Here is an 18204-nt window from a genome sequence, read left to right as displayed (position 1 = left end):
TGAGTTTAAGGCCCCGATGTGCTTTCATTTTTCACAGATCAGTAGTCAAATCTCTGATGGCAGCTATAGCATGTGACCAAAACAGACTCAGTTTTGCGTTTAAGATGCTTGATCTTCTACAAGATCAAATATCACTTTGGCAGCTCTGAACATAACTTCAATCAAATCTGAGTCCTTTTGGGACCATGTACTGACTCTTTGGCTGGAAGCATCGCTATCAGTTTGCAGATCTCTGATATGCACATGACTAATATCTCATATATCTGATGTTTCATCTAATGTATCTAAAATGTATCTGGTTTTCACTTAAAATATATTTTCAATTCATTGTATTTTAAATATATTTTTCCATTTGTTGTGTTGTGGTGTATCTCAGGTGGACTATTTTTTCTGTGTTCCGTATCCATCTTTCTTAAATTCCAATAAATAAATCATAATTGACTGATTTACTGTTTGACTTTCTATCTAACTATCTTGAGACAAAACTACAAGAAAGTCTGCGATTTATCTTTTACACCTGCACTCTTCCAACTGCAGAGTGAACAAATCTTAGGAACAGACCTTTATCTGATGTCCTTGTTCAGCAGGAGGCTGTGATTTATTAGCCTCCGCACCCACAGCTCTGCATGACCTGAAGGCATTGCTCTTATCCTCCATATCCATGCAGGGGCGAACCCTGCTGCATGCAGTACACCCTGCAGTCATGGTGCAAGAGCTCCCTCTACTGATGCATCCTCATAATGCCGGATTATATTCACTCAAAGCTATTATTTTACTGTGTAGGAGGATTGTGTAAATATCATGCCTGTATGAGTGAAATTTCTAAACATGAAAGACATTTTTACATGATAAAGTAACACAAAAAAAGTCCAGTAATCTCACAAAAGTAGTTTATTGTGCCTCTTACTGTTTATATGGCTTTTCTTTGTATGACAAGAGTTGACATAAACAGAGGGTAGACAACACCTTGGCCATGTTGAAAAACAAAAACAAAAAAAAAAACAACATAATCTCAATATTCTGCCTGCATTACCATCATTAACATCATGACAGCCCAGCAGAGAGAGAAGGGATGAGGTCATCACACAAGTTTCATGTGTGACAGCACCATACCGAGGACATTCATCCTATGACTGAAAACATGTTAAAGCATTCACACACGCACGCACACACGCAAACATTCACTCACACACACACGCACTCGCGCACAACTCAAAATGATGAGACTTGCCCATATTCAGAAGATGGGACCTCTCACCAACTACAGAAAGAATGTTCATATTGCTTCAAAGAGAGACAGAAAAAAAACCTCTGTACTGTGTATCAGCTGCGTTCTCCCAGCTGATCGCCTAGTGAGACGTTTTGGCAATATAGAAATGATACATGAGAACACATAATCCTCCGCAGATCGTTTAAAGAGAAGTGAGGATACCGTATACACAAGAAGACAAGATGATATAATGGCTTTTGGGATGAGAAGGCAGTTTGCTGCATGGATGCCAGCGCGCAAGAACAGGCGGGGCAGTGATGATGATGACGGTGATGATTTGTCCCCCCCCCCCCCCCCACTCCCCCCGCTCACCCCTTTAAGAGAGTCAGACTGGCATCCATGCTGTTGTTCAGACTTGTCACCTTCTATGTATACGCAGAGGGGTTGAGCCGATCAAAACTGAGTGAAGAATACACACATAAATATTGCCTGTTTCTAGCGTGCCTGCAAGCAGCTAGGGTTTGGTCCTTACTGAAAAGCCCTGAGTCTGATTCCAAAATATCTTCCATAAGGATTCCTGCTTTAGACTTGCATATGTCTTTGATCGTTGTAATGACGCATATGTTGCTACGATGTGTGGATGTTTTTTTTTTTTTGTGTATTTGTCTACTGACATCATCGGGGAGTGCTCTAAGGTTGATTGTATTCAATATGCTGTCATCGTTCGGACATGCTGATGGAGATATAAGCTCACAGATGTTAGAATCTACTCTCAGCTGACGAGATGTGCCTTACTTGAATAGAGGATCACAAAAGTGCTACATATACGGTCAAGTGTAAATCTATGTCCGGGCACTCAATGCCAGGTCGGCACATCTGCTAACAGCTGAGGGTAGAGTGAAAGGAGTGTGTTTGTATGTGTGTGTTTGTGTGTGTGTATATAGATGGAGGGTGTGTTTTTTTTTTTTGTGTTAGTGCATGGTGTAAGTGAGCGCTGGATCATGGCTGGAGTCCCTGCCAGTAGTCAAATTCATGCTCCAAAGATGACTTTTCCTAACTTTGGCACAAAGTTTATTTTCCGCATTGACAGCGTATGTTGGCTGCAACGAGAGCAAAAATAGAATAATGCCAATTCCCTGATAACAGAAACTGATAAGTCACTGCAACATAACAATAGTCCTCTGGGTTGATTATCATTGACATCCACAGTGAGCCAAAGTGCCCAAAAAAGCCCCAGCTAAGCATATGTAGCTGTTAAGGAAGACCCAGCCAGTTCTGATTACCCTTCTTTCCCTCTGAATATCTTCTTAGGAAAGCTCTTCAAAGAAAAAAAACGTGTCTAAAAGGATTCATATATAAAACCAGAATAACAAATAAAAGACAAAAATATAATGGTATATAGATATGTATGGACTTATTCATAAAATTGAAAAAAAAAGAAAAGAAAAGCTGAAAACAATATTCAAAAGCAATAACCACAAAAACAAAGATTAGCATACTTGATTTGGTTTTGCCCTGTACTCTTGTTTTCTTTTGAGAAATGTGCTTGTTGTAATCCATCGGAATCAACTGCTCAGTTCTGGTGTCTGGTTTGGCCGTTCCCCTATTCAGATATAAACAACAATAGTGGAAAAAAAAAAAGAAGAGACATTTAGCTTTCTCAAGTCGCATTAACTTCCCTCTTGGCTATGCCAGGAGTTCATATGGTTTCCTGTCATCTCTCCTTTACTTTATCTTTCTGTAGTTCCTTGTCATGGACCATGTGGCCTGAGTTAGAAGTGTCTGTACACATAAGGCTCTGCTGTGCTCCGCTGTGGAGAACACAATCATGTGCAGTAAGGAGAGAGAGAAGGGGTAAAGGATGGGAAGGCCAGCATTTTCTTGAGGTGGGAGAGAGTGAGGTTGTGTCGTATGTCTGTGTGTGTGTGTGTGTGTGTGTGTGTGTGTGTGTATGCATGAATCAGTGTATGTATGTATGTATGAAATTTCAAAGTTCACTGTGCCCTCCCAGCAAGGCCTTTCCTCGAGCCATCTATGGCGTCGAGAACCCCCCAGGGCTCCCCGTCACTGTCCGAGCCCCTGTCTCGCTCTTCATCCCCCACGTCGTCATCGTCGTCCTCGTCCTCCTCCTCCGGCGATGGCTCGCTGCCATTCTCTGTGGCCCAGCTGTCGTCCTCATCCTCGGCCTCCTGCTTCAGGACGAGGGCTGGCGGTGGAGGTGGCGGCGGCGGCGGAGGCGGTGGGCTGTCATTGCACTCTGGTTGGTCTTCGAAGGCCTCTGGATTCTCAAGCATTTCCCTGATCAAAGGAGGCATTGGCCCTGGGATCTCCATCTTCAGAGTGATGGCTCTCTCCGCGCCTGGACAGAGAAAATATGGTGATGGTAGATAATTAGTTATCATGTCTTTTTTTAAAAAAATGCTTCACTGCCACACAGAGAACACAAATAAAACACCAAATGACTGAAACTTGTGAGTATTCAGTGTCTGGCTCAAGTTTGTTTGTTTGTTTTTGTGTGTGTTACAAATTTATTATGACAGCAGTCAGACCTTTTCCAAGAATCAGAATTTGTTCAGAACTACTCATAGTTCATACTACTGACCCTTGGTGCTGATGCCCCTGAGGTCGGTGATCTTCATGAGCATGCGGGGGAACATGTGGGGTTTGTTGGGCCGACGGCGGCGAGCGTAGATCTTTAAAGCCTCCAGTAGAGGCTCTTGCAGCTTATCCACTTTCTGTGGCTCCTCGAGATCCATACGGTCTGATGAGGGATGCAGAAAGCACACAATATTCTCAGTTGTTTACCAGAGTTAAAAATTTTCTGTTAATAAATAAATCAATTTCCAAAAAGCTTTATTTAATCTTTGAGATCATTTTTATACATAACAACAACTATTTAGCTCTTGTTTTATTACTAATCCACTCAAAGCAGACACATAAATGCTGAAACCCAGATTTACTAAAGCCACTTCCTCTTTTCAACTGATAGTCAGTAAATATACGAGCTGCAGTACCTCCACAGATGAGGCAGATGGCACTGAGGAGGCCAGTTTCTGTGTCGTCCATCTCCAGGGGTAGAAGCTGGCCAGCGAAGGCAAACACCAGGTCTGTGAGCGGTCCGAAGCCGGCATTGTGCATCTGAGTCCGGTTCAGAGTCAGGCCATCTGAGAAGGTCATAGTGTCCTGTTCTGGAGTGTAGCGTGTGCAGATCCGCAGCATCTGTGTGAGCAAAAGGAGATGGAAAACTTTGTGAGCACTGAGCTAAATATTCTATTAAATGTTAAATATTTAAGGAGATATAGAAAGTTTCTCCACAGCAGAAAAATATCTGCAATTACAATACAGCTGTGTTATCCTATTTGTGTGTAACTATTTTCATACCCAACATAGAGAAGGCTCAATATAATTTGGGCAAACCCTCCTGCACTACCAACTTTTACCACCAGATGCCAGTATTTCATCATCTCAGAATGAACTGTTTTTCTTTTTGTCCAGTCATTTATTTGTAAGGAGGAAAAAACAAAGACAGTGGTTCCTCACCAGTATGTCCAGGCAGGCTGACTTGAGTAGAGTGATCTGATCAGCGATGGTGAGGGTGGTGAAACCTGGCAGCCGCTTGGCGAATTCCACAATTTTGATGATGCATTTGGTGGAGAGCTCACTGAACTTGTCCCATAGACCGAGATCCAGCTGGACACGGTGGTCTGAGCTGGAGTTCTGAAGACATACACAAAAACACCCACAGATCAGAATGTTGCGACAGTGAGTAGTATGCAACCATGTTTGCATCAGGCGAGCACGTCCTGTCCGAGCCTCACAACACATTTACATTTTGCATCAATCAAGAAAAAAAAAAAATCCATTTACATGTTGCATCAATCATTCAGGGGCCACACAGATGGCTTAATGGGGAACTGAATTAGTTATGCCATCACTATGTCGGGAAAGCTACGGTGAATTTACGTCTTTGCATGCAATTTGGAAACCCTCAGTGACGGCATAGCTTTGTTGTTGCTACACACAGTGAGTGTTAGGCGTATGTGTATGTGTGTGTGTGTGTGTGTGTGTGTGTCTGTCTGTCTGTGTGACTTACGGTGGTGTATTTGCCAAGTTGGCAAAGTGACGGGAAAGTTTCTTGGTGAGCTTTGCTGACTTTATTGACCAGCTCCTCTAGCTCTCCACTTAGCTCATAGCTCTCTGGAAGCACCACCTCCTCCTTCACATCTTTCTTTTTCTTGTTTCTGTCGTTACGCACCGCTATGTAAAGAAAAACAAGAAAATAGAGGAAAGATTTTACATTACTTTTCACAAACTTTTTCTTGTGCTGTGTCAGAGATAAGCTACAGAATGTTCTTCACTATCTGTGATCACATGTAAAAACATCACTCATGCTCTGTATCTTTTACTACTGTCAAGGACATTGTGCTTGCTAGTGGAAACCAGAACTCAGTTGCAACTGAGGTTGCTCTTAACAGTATTAACATATTTCCTTTAGCACGGCACGGACGCTGGCTATCTCTTTCTTATCACCCGCTCTCTTCCTTGTCCATCTCTCTATCCACTTGACCGGTGCACATAAGCCAGTCCTCTACTCTCTCCCTCTCTGCCTCCTCTCCCTCCTCCTCCCATACTTTCCTTCCTCTCAGGATATCCAGTAATAGCAGAGGCACAATGTGATCCCGGTCTTAACACACATCCCACACAAACATTACACCCACATACATGTCCCACGGGCTCTGTGAAGGGCAAGGAACTGCTGCTTACACACACAGAAGGTCAAATTAAATAGGGCACAAAACTGGGTCTTTGATTCCGCAAACAGCATGAATCGTGCCAACATTATATCTCTGTCAAAACTCAGAATCTTGTTTTCTGCCTTGTTGTCTCTATGAATGAAAGCAGTGTCTGTGTAGGCCAGAGGGGTGAGGTTTTGTGGTGAAACAGGAAGTCAGAATCATTTCGTAAAGCGATTAGTCATATGATTGGTACAGTGCTCAGCCTCGCCCCGATCACCACCCCTGGAAGGCTCATCATCTGCTTCTTTCTCTCTGCTGCATAGTTTCCCAGAGTGCCTAGGTGAGCATTAATAGATTAATAAGTCACAAGTCACATTGTGTGAATCAGGTCAGATCTTTCTTTTGCCGGGGAAAAAAACTGATCCGAGTAAAGTAGAATTAATAAATAAAAAGATACGCAAAGGTAACATCTGTCACCTTGTGTATGTGTGTCCACACATGTTCTTGGGTGTGTATGTGAGTGAATATCCATGTTTTGGAAGTGGTTCTGTCTGTGCCTTGGGACTTCATTCCTGGGGGACTCACCTTCCTTGGACATGCCGACCTCAAAGCACTTCTGCAGCCTGCAGTACTGGCAGCGGTTGCGTGTGACCTTGTTAATCTGACAGTTCTTGTCTCTGTGGCAGGTGTACACCATGTTCTTCTGGATACTGCGGCGGAAGAAACCCTGGAGCATCAGGAAGCAAGAGACAAAAGGGGAAAGGGCAAGAGAGAGAGAGAGATTATGTATTATAGTGAAGTCATCAAATCTTTTCTTTTAACTCTGTTCAGCTTTCTTCTCATTTGAATCCAGAAACAGGAAAATGAAACACTGTTTTCTAAATCTTTGCATTTTGACAATAGGGCCTTTTCACTTTCTTCCTTCTCAGTCATTCCATTTCTCATTTTTCATACTATAATCTGACCAATATTACAGAAGTGAAAGTAGTGAATCATCATGGCTCTTTTCTTATTATTGGGATGCAAAGGCATGTAACTAATAATTCTTGCAACCCAGCATTTTTCTAAATGTATGTGATAAATCTGGACGAAGAAGAGCTTGGCTCAGGCTAAGCTCCGGCAGGTTCTTCTCACCTTGCAGCCCTCACAGGAGCTGACCCCATAGTGGTACCCTGAGGACTTGTCCTGACACACAAAGCAGGGCTTGTAGACCCGAGGTGGGGGAGGTGGAGATGGAGAACTGGGTACCATCTCCTCTGAGCTGGTGCTCTGGGTCTCCACCGCTATGGACAAGAAGAAAGAAAAAAAAAAAGACAACAGAGCACATGAGCACATGATTTGTCACAAATCATTGTCCTACAGCTATTGCGCAGTCTGAAATGTCACATGTGCACTTGTCAACATATATTGCAGATGTGGACAGTCACGGCGTGTCTAAAGCATTCAAACATGATATGACAGCTGACAGCATTTCCTTTTTCTTTTCTAACTGATTAGTGTCGATTTGTGACGCCAGCAAGAGATGCTGAGAAACAGTTGTGTTCAGCTGGTAAATAATGCCTAGAAGTTAATTGAGATACATTATCACACATTCTTTTTTAACTCCTCTCTCTGTGGGTGAAGACTGATAAGATTAGAGAGAATGGCTGATAGAAAGAGGAACATACTATGAACCACAGGCAACAGTTTCTATCACCAGGCACCAATTACAACCCTGAGGGGCAGTACTTAGGTGCATATTTGGGGAGATTATTTTTCTGTGTAAACACAGAGAAACAGTGGAAGGATGACTGTCTGACAGCAGAGACAAAACTGTTTTTTACAGCAGGTAAGCAAGAGTGCAACTGATTGACAGGTTCTCTGATAAGGCCAGGTAACAGAGTGAGCTGTTTCAGCCAGGAGTCAAAGCTGGCTCTTCGTCATTCCACAGACTGACAATAGCTCACGATGACATCTAGCACGCATACAGCAGACGCATGTCAAACCCACATGCGTGCAAACCTGGTGCAAAGACTACTTCTCAAACTGGAACACAAATGTGACGTCAGCGCTACTTCAAGTCACATACTTGTTACGCTACATTAAACTTCGCTATATTCCAAAGTGGAACCTGTATAGGCTCCTTTGAATGTCCGAGTGTGCAGCTTATGGATTCCATACTTCCCCTGAGAAACATAAGCCGCTGCGCATACAACCAGACCCTCGTCACACATGCTAGCCTGCACAAACTCACAGACACACATGTTGACTCCCCCTTATCCAACAGCACTTCTTTCAACTTTCACCCTTGGTCACCCCTCAAACTTCAACCCCCTCCCAACTCTGCATCCCACCACCCCCTGACACACAAACCCTATTTTTCTCTTGTTTCCTGGCCCTAAATTCCTCAGTGCAGCCCTGCCAGGTTTTAATAGAGGCCTAGGCTCGTAAGGCGGCCTATAAAGGCAGTCCCATGGCTGGACTGGAGGCCCCAGCCCGGCTGGCCTACACTTTATTGGGACTCGGTCACCTTGGGCAGCTATTCACACCACCAGCTGTAGCTCCCAGCCCGTAAAAAAAGCCAATCATAAAATAAAAAACAGGGAGGCTCTAAAATTCTAACTTTTACTGCCCCCACCTCCCCCCCAGCACCTTCAATGGAAAGCACAGAGCACTAGCCTAAACTTAACCTACAACCCCCCTCCTCCCCTCTCTCACACCCAAGGCTGAGGCAAAAACCACCAGCTTGGCTTTTTACAAGAGAGGGGAGACTTCAAAAAGAAGAAAAAAAAGGGGGCATAAAAAGAGGAATTTGATAAAAAACAGAGAAAGGGGCAGAGGGGGGAAAGGGGGAGGAGAGGACACAGTTGCTCCTAAGGGCAAGTCTTGTTCAAGACCAAGCTGACCATTACTACCACTTTGGCTACAGCTGCTGTGACTGGCCAGCTACTACCTCATTAATGATAGTAACAGAAATATGTCAGACATTTTTCATTTGTTGCCTGCTGCTCAAACATCTGTTTTTCATATGTATTTTTTATATTTGACTATTCACAATCTGCATTCAAATTCCTCCTTTGAAAGCCTTACTTTGCTGGAGGCAAAGATGTTTTCCATTAGTTTTAAGAGCAATCCCAAAGCCAAATGTGCAAATCAATCTAAAACCTGAAGTTTACGCCCGCTGAATGTTCCTACAGCAGTTCTCATATCTCCTTGGCCAGAATGTAACAAAGCAGCAGGGTCAGTGGGAGAGCAGAAACCCTCTGAACGTGCCATGAACCTCTGTGTTTATGCAATAATAACAGCAGCAAATGAGGCTCCAGACTGAGCGCTGACAACCCCTTAGAAAAGGACAAACCATATGTGGCGTCAAGTAACGAACACTGACTGACACCATCTAAATGGAGAAAGAAAGCGAGCCAAAGAGAGAAAGGCCATCCTGAAGAAAACTCAGACAGCGCGGAGAGAGAAAATACATCAGTCTCCGTCAACACGTTGAACCTGGTTCCTGCCAGAGAACATGACTCCTGTGCCCGCCTCCCAGACTTCGCCTCATTCAGCCCGCTCCATCCAAATCCCCCACACCACTTACCCCAGGGCGCCACTGTAAGAGGGCCCATTCAGGCAGCCGCCCTGAGCCCCTTTCCCCAGTCTCCTCAACTCAGCTCATCACTGTTTAGAAAACAAAGCCCTGTGAAATGAGAGGCCCTCCTTATCAGCGCTCCGAGGCCTGGGGCACCATTTGCATGACAATCCGCCGGCCGAGGCCTGTGAGGCGATGACGGACGGATGAAATGAGAGGAGTGGGATAGGTGGGTGGCTGCTGTTGTTGGGGGAGGAGAAGAGGGTAGGAGAGGCAAGAAGGAGGGATAGTTGAGTTATCAGTAGCCACTGTTCGTTTCCTGCTAAGTATCAGTTTACTCCCTAATCCCTTCTCTCAATGCTCTCTGTGCTCAAGTGGCCCAGCTGCACTGACCAGGCCTAATCCCCTGGTCATATATACACACAGATACTATTCAATGCCTACAAACTACACACACACGCACACAGGAGGATAATATTCAAAAGCTACAAACTAGCAAACACACACAACAATCCGCCCACCACTACATTACACTGAAGTGATTCAGCCTGTGTGGGATGCGTAGTACATCATCTTCCGCAACCTCATTAGGAGTGAAATGTAAGTGCACATGACAGAAATAGCTGTTTAGCTGAAGGTGACTTCAACTAGGTCAATTACATTAAATTCTAGGTCAAGTCAACTGGGCCAATCAACGTCCCTTCAGGTTCAACAGATACAATAGGAGAGAGCAGGAAGACATAATATAGAGAAACAAGGGAGTTTCTGGCAACAATAAAGGTGCCTGTTGTTCACCCAACTGGAAAGGGGAGTATTTCTGATGTATGTGAGCAAAGGCCTGACTATGCGGCTTGTGTTTTGTGTTGCAACACACTCCTTTTAACTGAGCAGCATATGACATTCTGGCAGGGTAACAAGTATTCTTTCACAATAGGCCTGCACATTTTGACTACGTGACTTGTTGGTGTGATTGAATCTTCGGTGGGACTCTGTTCCAGAAGTCTAGTCTTGGCATGTGAGAGCGAATGCACAAGCTGTTTCTGTGAGAGGACAGGGTATATACAGTACAGTACATGAGTGAGTGACACACACACATATTTGTAGGTGTTCCTCTCTGTGTTTATGTCGTTTGCGTGTCAGCAGCGAGGCCCACTCACTGTTGCCTCTATTTGATTTGCAAATGCGGGACTGTTCGTAACAGTGCGCCAGTGAGTTCTACTGTTCCCCATTAAGATATCCTCCTGTGTGTGGCACATTGTGTTCATGTTTTTTTTCCCCCTGTTCGTGTTACTGCAAGCATGGGCATGTGGGGCCTTTGTCTCCATCTCTACCTTCATTAAACAGACTACAAAGCTTGCGTGTTTCTGTCGAATGCACTGAGCAGTAAAAGAGTGTGTGAGACTTGGAGGCAGCGTGTGAGAGAGGGGCACACAGTAGGGCTCACAGTGAAAAGGGGAGTGGGTATTGGGCAGACAGTAGTGGCAGAAGGGGAGCAGATTGAGAGAGGATGGTGAACAGTGGGCTGGAAGACTTGCTGGCACACTAGGTGGGGCCATCGAGGGTGCCCTTGGTCCTCTACCTCATGGCAGAGGCTACAGCACGACAGGGTGCACACTGAGTGACCATCAACGCACCGACGGGTTTCATGAAGAACTGGGCTTCATAAAAGAGGAAAAGAAAGTACCACACCCTTGTCAGTGGTGCCAGCAAGTTTCACTCTCCTTCTCTCTGTTTCTCTGCCCACGTCTTCCTGCCATCCCTCTGAGGCTTCTGCTACAAGGTCCCACACAACAGATTCATTTCCTTCCTCTTTTCAGTATCAGTTTTTCCGGAGGATCTCCGTCACTGCTTTTGTAACTTCTCTGTGTCCCTTACTGCTACACCTTGTTACATGTGCTCTCATTCCCCACAGGTCGAATAATTCTGCTGCTCTGTTCAAGCTCTGTTGCACACAGTTGAGTCACCTGCGAGCTTTCAAGTGGGAGGTCTATCGAGTCTCTATTGTGTGAGTTACACAAGCACACACAATGAAACCTGCCTAGAATCGAGAAAGAAATAGTTTATACGGTGGTGAAGTCAAAAGCTGGGAGGAGGGAGGGAGGAATGTGTGTGTGTGTTGACATGAAGGGGGGATGCTTTCATTAAAGGTGCTGAGCTGCAACGCCTTTCAACAGCTGTCAGAAAGCTCATTACCTGGGCTCCTACAGACACACACACATACATACACCCACACACCCGTAAAGAGGCCGCACTAAGCTGTCTTTTGAAACAAGGTCTATGATAAAACTCGGCTGCCGACCAGGAGATGGCTCAGCAGTGAAAACGAACCAAGCTGGCCAGGAGTAGTGAGAAACCAGACATTAACACACACACACACACACACACACACACACACACACCCCTCCAGGAATTTACACCTTTATGTCAGAATCAGCAGAAAGTCATGAAACACAAAGAGAGACAGACACATGTGTGAGTGCACATGATGCACACATATGATCTGAGAGCAGATGTACATGTATAGTAGAACGTTTTGGCTCATAGGTGCCATGGCGGCTACTGACAAAACTCTGGACTTTTGAGAATGGCACGATGTGACATGGCACACAAACTCCTGCCAACACACACACACACTTCACACTTCTTTATCTATCGCTCCCCCAAAAGAAAGCGTACAAGCAGAGCAGAGCAGAGCAGGAAAGGCAGCAGGTGGGATAAGCCTGTATCCTCAGGGCACATTTTAAAAAGTGGAATTACCCTTGCAGTCTGCTGGTGCTCTCAAAACACCCTTTCTTCTTTACAGCACCTCATAAAGGGCCTTTTGATATTTTCTTGATGGAGTCAGCCAAGCCAACATTTGGCAGCAAGCACCCCCCTTTTCCTGCACCACACAACCCTGTCAAGAAACACACAAGTGGGCTTCAAACAGACAAACCTGCCCACCAAGCTGCCTGTCCCCTATGAACCCAGCAAAAAACTTTCCTTCCAATGTCCTTGAATTAAACCTGAGGAAGGAGGTATTAAAAAGAGAGGGAAACATCATTTCAATGAAAGGATTTTAGTCATTGGCCTTTTATGGTTAGTGCAGGAAAAAGCAGACAGTCAAGTGCAGATCTGTGGAAAAAATGTGCCCCCTCATCCCTGTGGTGAGCTCCAGCTGACTCTTCATCTGCCCACCAGAAGACATAGAGGAACAGAGCTCTCCTCCGGTGACTGGAGAGTGAACCCAAACCTGGCAATCCGCTGCAGGCCTGGGCCATTGATCATGTCAAGAAGACAGGACAACTCACGGGCAGGCGAGGAAGCAGACAGCGAGTGGAGGCAGGCAGGCAGGCAGGCAGGCAGACAGACAGGCGAGGTGAGGAGAGAAGAGAGGAGAGGAGAGTCATCGAGGGAAACCCTGAGTCTTTGATCCCCGGGTTGTTTCTCGTCCTCCCAGACTTCCTCTCACCATCTGTAGCCCTGGCTCTCACCTGTCTGTCTCTGGCAAGGCCACTAGTGCTCATTCAATTGCTATTGCTTCCTCTCCACAACAATAGAAACCTACAAAAGTAGAAGTAGCCCAGCCGTGGCTGCAGCCTTGCTCTGTCAGAGGAAGTGAGGGGAAAGGAGGATAACGTAAACAACAACAGTAGTAGTCACCCCTGCTCATTGGGGAAGCACCGCAGACCAAAGCGTGCAAACGCAAACCTCTTATTGGAAGGAACAAACACACCCACAAGTAGTAGCACACAGTTCATTCTCACTCAGCATGTAAATGTCTGTGCCCGGCATGTGCACACACTACACTAAGTGTTTCTTCTATGTTTTGCTGCTAGGCCTCACATATGCCGCAGCTCAGTGACTGCTTTAAAAAGTCACAGTCATCTATTTAATATCTCTTCAAATTTTTCAGAGTCCTCTGTCTATTCACTTTGAAGGACTTTAAAAGCAGCACTTTGAGAAAGACAAAAGTGAAAATTGAAACTGTGAGACAGCAGCCAGAAAATGACTGTGGCTTCCTGATTTGTGGTCCACGTATGTAGTGATTTTTGAAACACTGCAAAACTGGCATAAACTCCCCCTTAAACTGGCACAAACACTTTACTCATATCAGATGTACAAAAAAGTCTGAGAAACTTCTGCTTTGAGTGGTTCAGTGGAGCAATGATGCATATAAGAATTTTTCACTTTTGCTTGGCAACCAACCGCCAACATGTTGCCCAACTGTGTGTCTGGGCGGAGGCTGTCAGAGCGCAGACAAGATATTCAGATTGGGGCCATACAGTGATTCATTTCCTTCTCTATCTGCGTCTCGATGTATTGGAAGTTCCATGTCATAATAATATGGGGAAACAAAAACCCATTTTGACATTTTGAATATTATCATTCAGAGAATCAAAATATGTGATAGAGAAAGTAAGCAATGCCCATTCAGTCAGTTCCCATAATAGCAGTGCACCCTGAACTCATTCAGCATTCTTGAACAAAGCATAAATCATCCCAAGCAACCCCTCACTCCTTCGCTGGATCGCTTCCTGTCTAACTGGCTGCCTGTCTGGTTTTCTCTCAGTGTTTTCTGGCAAATGTGCTCAAACAGTGGAGCACAAGCTGATAAATCCAGGCCTACTGATAGAATGACTACAGCCGGCTCTCATCCAATCACAGGTCATGCTACAGTGAGGAAATGGACATATTCTCTGCTAGTTTGTAGCCAGTGAAGAGCATGTGCTTTATTTCCTGTGTCCATGCATGCCTGCTCGTGAGTGCCTGTCATGTGTGTAAGTGAGAATGCACTTTTTGTGTCAGAGTCTGAGTAAGACATGACACTGCTGGGGCTCACTGAAACAGCGAGTGTATGTACATGCGCTTCAGTAACCTGGTTATTGCCAGCTTTCTGCAGTAACCTGAGTTCTTCCTGATAAACAGATTAAGAAAAAGCAAATTTATACAGTTACATTGCTACTGGAGAAACCTGATTTCTTATATACACTTAAACTAGGTTTATTAGTGCGATTTTACATGTCAACATGTTCACAACAAAGAGCCGAGAAAGTATGACAGTGAAAGCAGTGGATGTGGGATGAAAGGAAAGTACTGTGGCAGTGCATCCGTGTATCCAAAATAAATAAATCCAAACTCAGACTAAAACTGAAACTGAAATTAAGATAAATAAGTTCCTACAACTGGGAAGTAGAATATTTGTATGATTCAAACACATGCGCACAGTAAGGAAAAACTGTGTGGTCTGACAGTCCCGATCAAAATTATGACAGTGGGTTGGAGACAAATCTGATTATGGAGCAGCTGTAAAGTTTTCAAGATGTGAACACATTCTCCTGTTTCCTGCCTTAACCTGATTTCTCCCAATAACCTGGTTTCATGTGCAAAACATAGTCACACAGACAAACACACACACACACACCCTTCATTAACATTCATATTCTCCCAGTAAAAAGTCCCAAACTGTCAGCTAAGCACACAGTTACAGACATATCAAGCTTACACATACCTGTTCCCCCTCAAATGATCAAACAGGCAAAATATACACAAAGACACTCACACACTGAAATGGACAGGTATACTCACAAACAAATGAACTAATGCAACAATATACAAATGAACTCATGCAACTCATTTCCAAAAAAGTGGTCATGGCAGTTGCACATACGCACATTGGCAGAATTTGACTAATGTCGAGGTGAAAACAATACCAGCGGTCCTTCCTCCCTCCCTCTACCAACATCTCCTCCATCACTCTCCACCCCGGAGCCCAGATAATAGCTGTACTACACCAGCCGCCCACCACTCCCTGCCAAACACTGTCGGCTGCGTAAACACAGCCCATTCACACATACACAGAGGGAGGACAGTCGGGCTCGTCTGGGTTTCTAGTCCAGGCCTGGCTGTCCGAGCGCTGCGCTTCTCATAACAGTGAGCCCCCTAGCAACGCTCGAGCCAAGCCGTCAGTCAATAACACGTTGGTAACAGAACTGCTCTCTTCACACTCTGCTCACACATGGCTCCGAGCTGACATACACATCCTCCTATATACGCTATACATAAACACACATGCACGACAGTACTGTACATCGCGTGCTTACCAGTGAAATAAACTCTCACAAGCAAAGCACGCACACACACAAAGGCCAGGGTGCACACACGCACATACACACAAAGACTGCCAATTGCCCACGCCTATGAACAAGGGAAAATGTGCCTGGCAGGCAAAGAGCTGTTCTCAGTAAACAACTACAATAGCAGCAGCCAGACATGGGTGTTAGGGTGGGCAGCCACAATACCTCTGTGACCAGCAAACTATTGTGAAAGAAACTTACGAAAGTCCACATTTTATACTCTGCTGATACACAGGAGCAAACAGTTGGCTCAGTTGCCTCATAACAGCCTGTTCTATCATGTTGTGCTCCACAAATTTTCAGCTAAACAGGATTCTTCTTAATGTTTCAGGGGGTAAGCACTCTTGTGAAATACTGCTAAAGGGTTTCACTAAGACGGACAGAAAGAGACAAACAGCCAGTCCGAGGTGACAGATTCAGTCTCCACATGGTGGCTGATGAGTTTTATTTACAGTGGTGTGACTGACGCTGCCTAGGGGCTATAAACTGCTATTAGAGCGGAGCTGGATTCCAACACAGGCCTGTGGAATCCAGCCTGGCACATTGTCTGTCTCTGGATTTGACACAGCAGTCTGGGTGCCCAACACCGGCCAAACGGACACGTAAACACTACATACGTTGACATATAGGAGTTCGCATGCAGACTCCACACACGCAAGCGCAGGTTTATAGTCTCATATTCATGCATAAGCAAAACCACGTATGAAAGGGGGCTTGTGGAAAAAAAAAAAAAAACTTAAAGCAACTGCAAGGATTGAATCTGTTTATTTATAGGCGGCGCTGCCTATTAATGGGCTTGGCTATTACTGCCTGGCTGAGACAGATCTGTTAGCAAGGTGGTGTGATACTGCAACACAAGTAGTTCTTATACTGCTGAAGGCTTCATGCTACAGAAATGTTTTCCATGTTGTAATGTAATATAATACAGTAAGGATTAAGCTATTATGTGGTGAGAATTAACTTTAATGTAATATTTATATATAATATAACAGCTTCAGATTTAGTTTAATGTCATTCCACAGTGATAGTACAAATGTATAATGTTCTGTTTTGTAGTAGCTTCTACAACTACGTGTGCATACGCTTATGGACACACAGTAATGCACCTTTCAACATTGAGCGGCTCTGCAAAATAGTGGCTCTCTATCCACTAACTGCACACAAAATCAAGGTGCTTTTTGACTTCAGCATGGAATTACAGAGCAAGAAAGGGTTACTACTTTCATGCTTCAGTGTTTTGTACATTTCACTTTGATCCTAATTTGATCGGAATAGTAGAAATATTCTACTTCAAACAGCCCATTTGGTTATTTCGGCATAATTGTTTATAGAGACAAGTAAAGGCTTTTCCCTCGGTCATATCAATTACGATTCAGTGACCTTGGACCAGCTGACTACTTAAGCCTTTTAACTTCAGCGCATTCATTTGACATTATCTTGAGAGGATCAACAGGGTTTATGTATATATAACAGCACTGACAAGTCCTCATTAGAACTACAACCATGGTACTATAAGTCTCCTTCATTCTCTCTCTACACACACATGCACACACACCAACCCCCCAACCAAGATACCACAATCTATTCCGAGTCCTGCCCCCTCAGGCATTCTAATCTTTTAATTGAATCTTTTGTAATTATAATGAAATAACTGCGGACTTCCATCAGGGAGAAAATGATCGGGGCCAGAATGTGCCAGCGGTCACAGGAAGCTCTTATTTCTCTGCCACTGCTGCTGAGATTTACCCTCATTTCAATTAGCTCCTCAATTCACATTTGAACAGCACATTAAGGGAAAACAAAGAGGCGTGTGTGCCTGTGTGTGTGTGTATGTGTGCGCGTGTGTGATTGGACACAGAGTGATGGATTACTCCAGCGATCTGTTACCTCCATGTCACCCTCTTGTATATATCGCTTGTGAGGATCACAATTAATATCCAAACAGTGTTCAAAAAAGATGGAGCCACGAGTGTGTTTTGGTGAGAAAAACACACTTCCCCTTCTTCTGACCCTGGAGAACTGCTAAGCGTAATTGCCTCATTCTTCTAAGCAAATGAACATTGACAGAGAGGGGATTGGTCTGCATAGGCTCTCTCAAATGGCTTCCCTGGCAGTTGACTAATTCAGTTCTCATTGACGTATGACTAAATCAGTGTCCATTATCCTTACATGCAGGGTAGCTCAGATGTAGTACCATCTCTGTGGCATAAGGCACTTAAGAGCATTACACAATCCGAGCTGGTTGAAAGGGTCTCCTTTTCTGCAAGCTGACAAGGCCGCCACACATGGTGTAGATCTGACATTGGCCAGGCTGTAGCCTCTGACTAACCTCTGACATTGAGGTCTCCCACTGGTGAACAAAAAAACAGGAAAACTGACCACACACTTTTAAGTCCTCTGATTGTCCCTGGCTAACGGCCAACAGCAGTGACACTTATCACCGCAGGAGATTTACTGCAGTGACAATAGGATATACTTATTTTGTGAAAGATTTAGTGGGACTAACATTTTCTTTATTGTGTTTTCTACATGATATCAAAAATTTCTAACAAGATCCACGTTTTTTTAATTAAATGCACC

At 44.5% G+C, this 18204-nt stretch overlaps 1 protein-coding gene across 7 annotated transcripts in view; it reads right to left on the bottom strand.

The window, feature by feature from the left end:
• Nucleotides 1-873: 873 nt before the first annotated feature.
• Nucleotides 874-18204, bottom strand: part of rarga (retinoic acid receptor gamma a) — a 56743-nt gene continuing 39412 nt past the window's right edge. For all 7 annotated transcript variants that reach the window (XM_042409832.1, XM_042409834.1, XM_042409833.1 and 4 more), the window contains 7 exons: nt 7081-7229; nt 6532-6673; nt 5304-5467; nt 4751-4927; nt 4225-4429; nt 3813-3971; nt 874-3569 (listed from right to left, as the gene is read on the bottom strand). In XM_042409832.1, coding sequence (XP_042265766.1) covers nt 3205-3569; nt 3813-3971; nt 4225-4429; nt 4751-4927; nt 5304-5467; nt 6532-6673; nt 7081-7229 — 1361 coding nt within the window. In that variant the 3' untranslated portion in view covers nt 874-3204. The remainder of the gene's footprint in view (nt 3570-3812; nt 3972-4224; nt 4430-4750; nt 4928-5303; nt 5468-6531; nt 6674-7080; nt 7230-18204) is intronic.

This window comes from Thunnus maccoyii, chromosome 4, assembly GCF_910596095.1.
Source record: "Thunnus maccoyii chromosome 4, fThuMac1.1, whole genome shotgun sequence".
NCBI classification, from domain to species: Eukaryota; Metazoa; Chordata; class Actinopteri; order Scombriformes; family Scombridae; genus Thunnus; species Thunnus maccoyii.
Note: the sequence above shows the minus strand (reverse complement) of the source record. Positions and strands in the feature narration are given on the sequence as shown.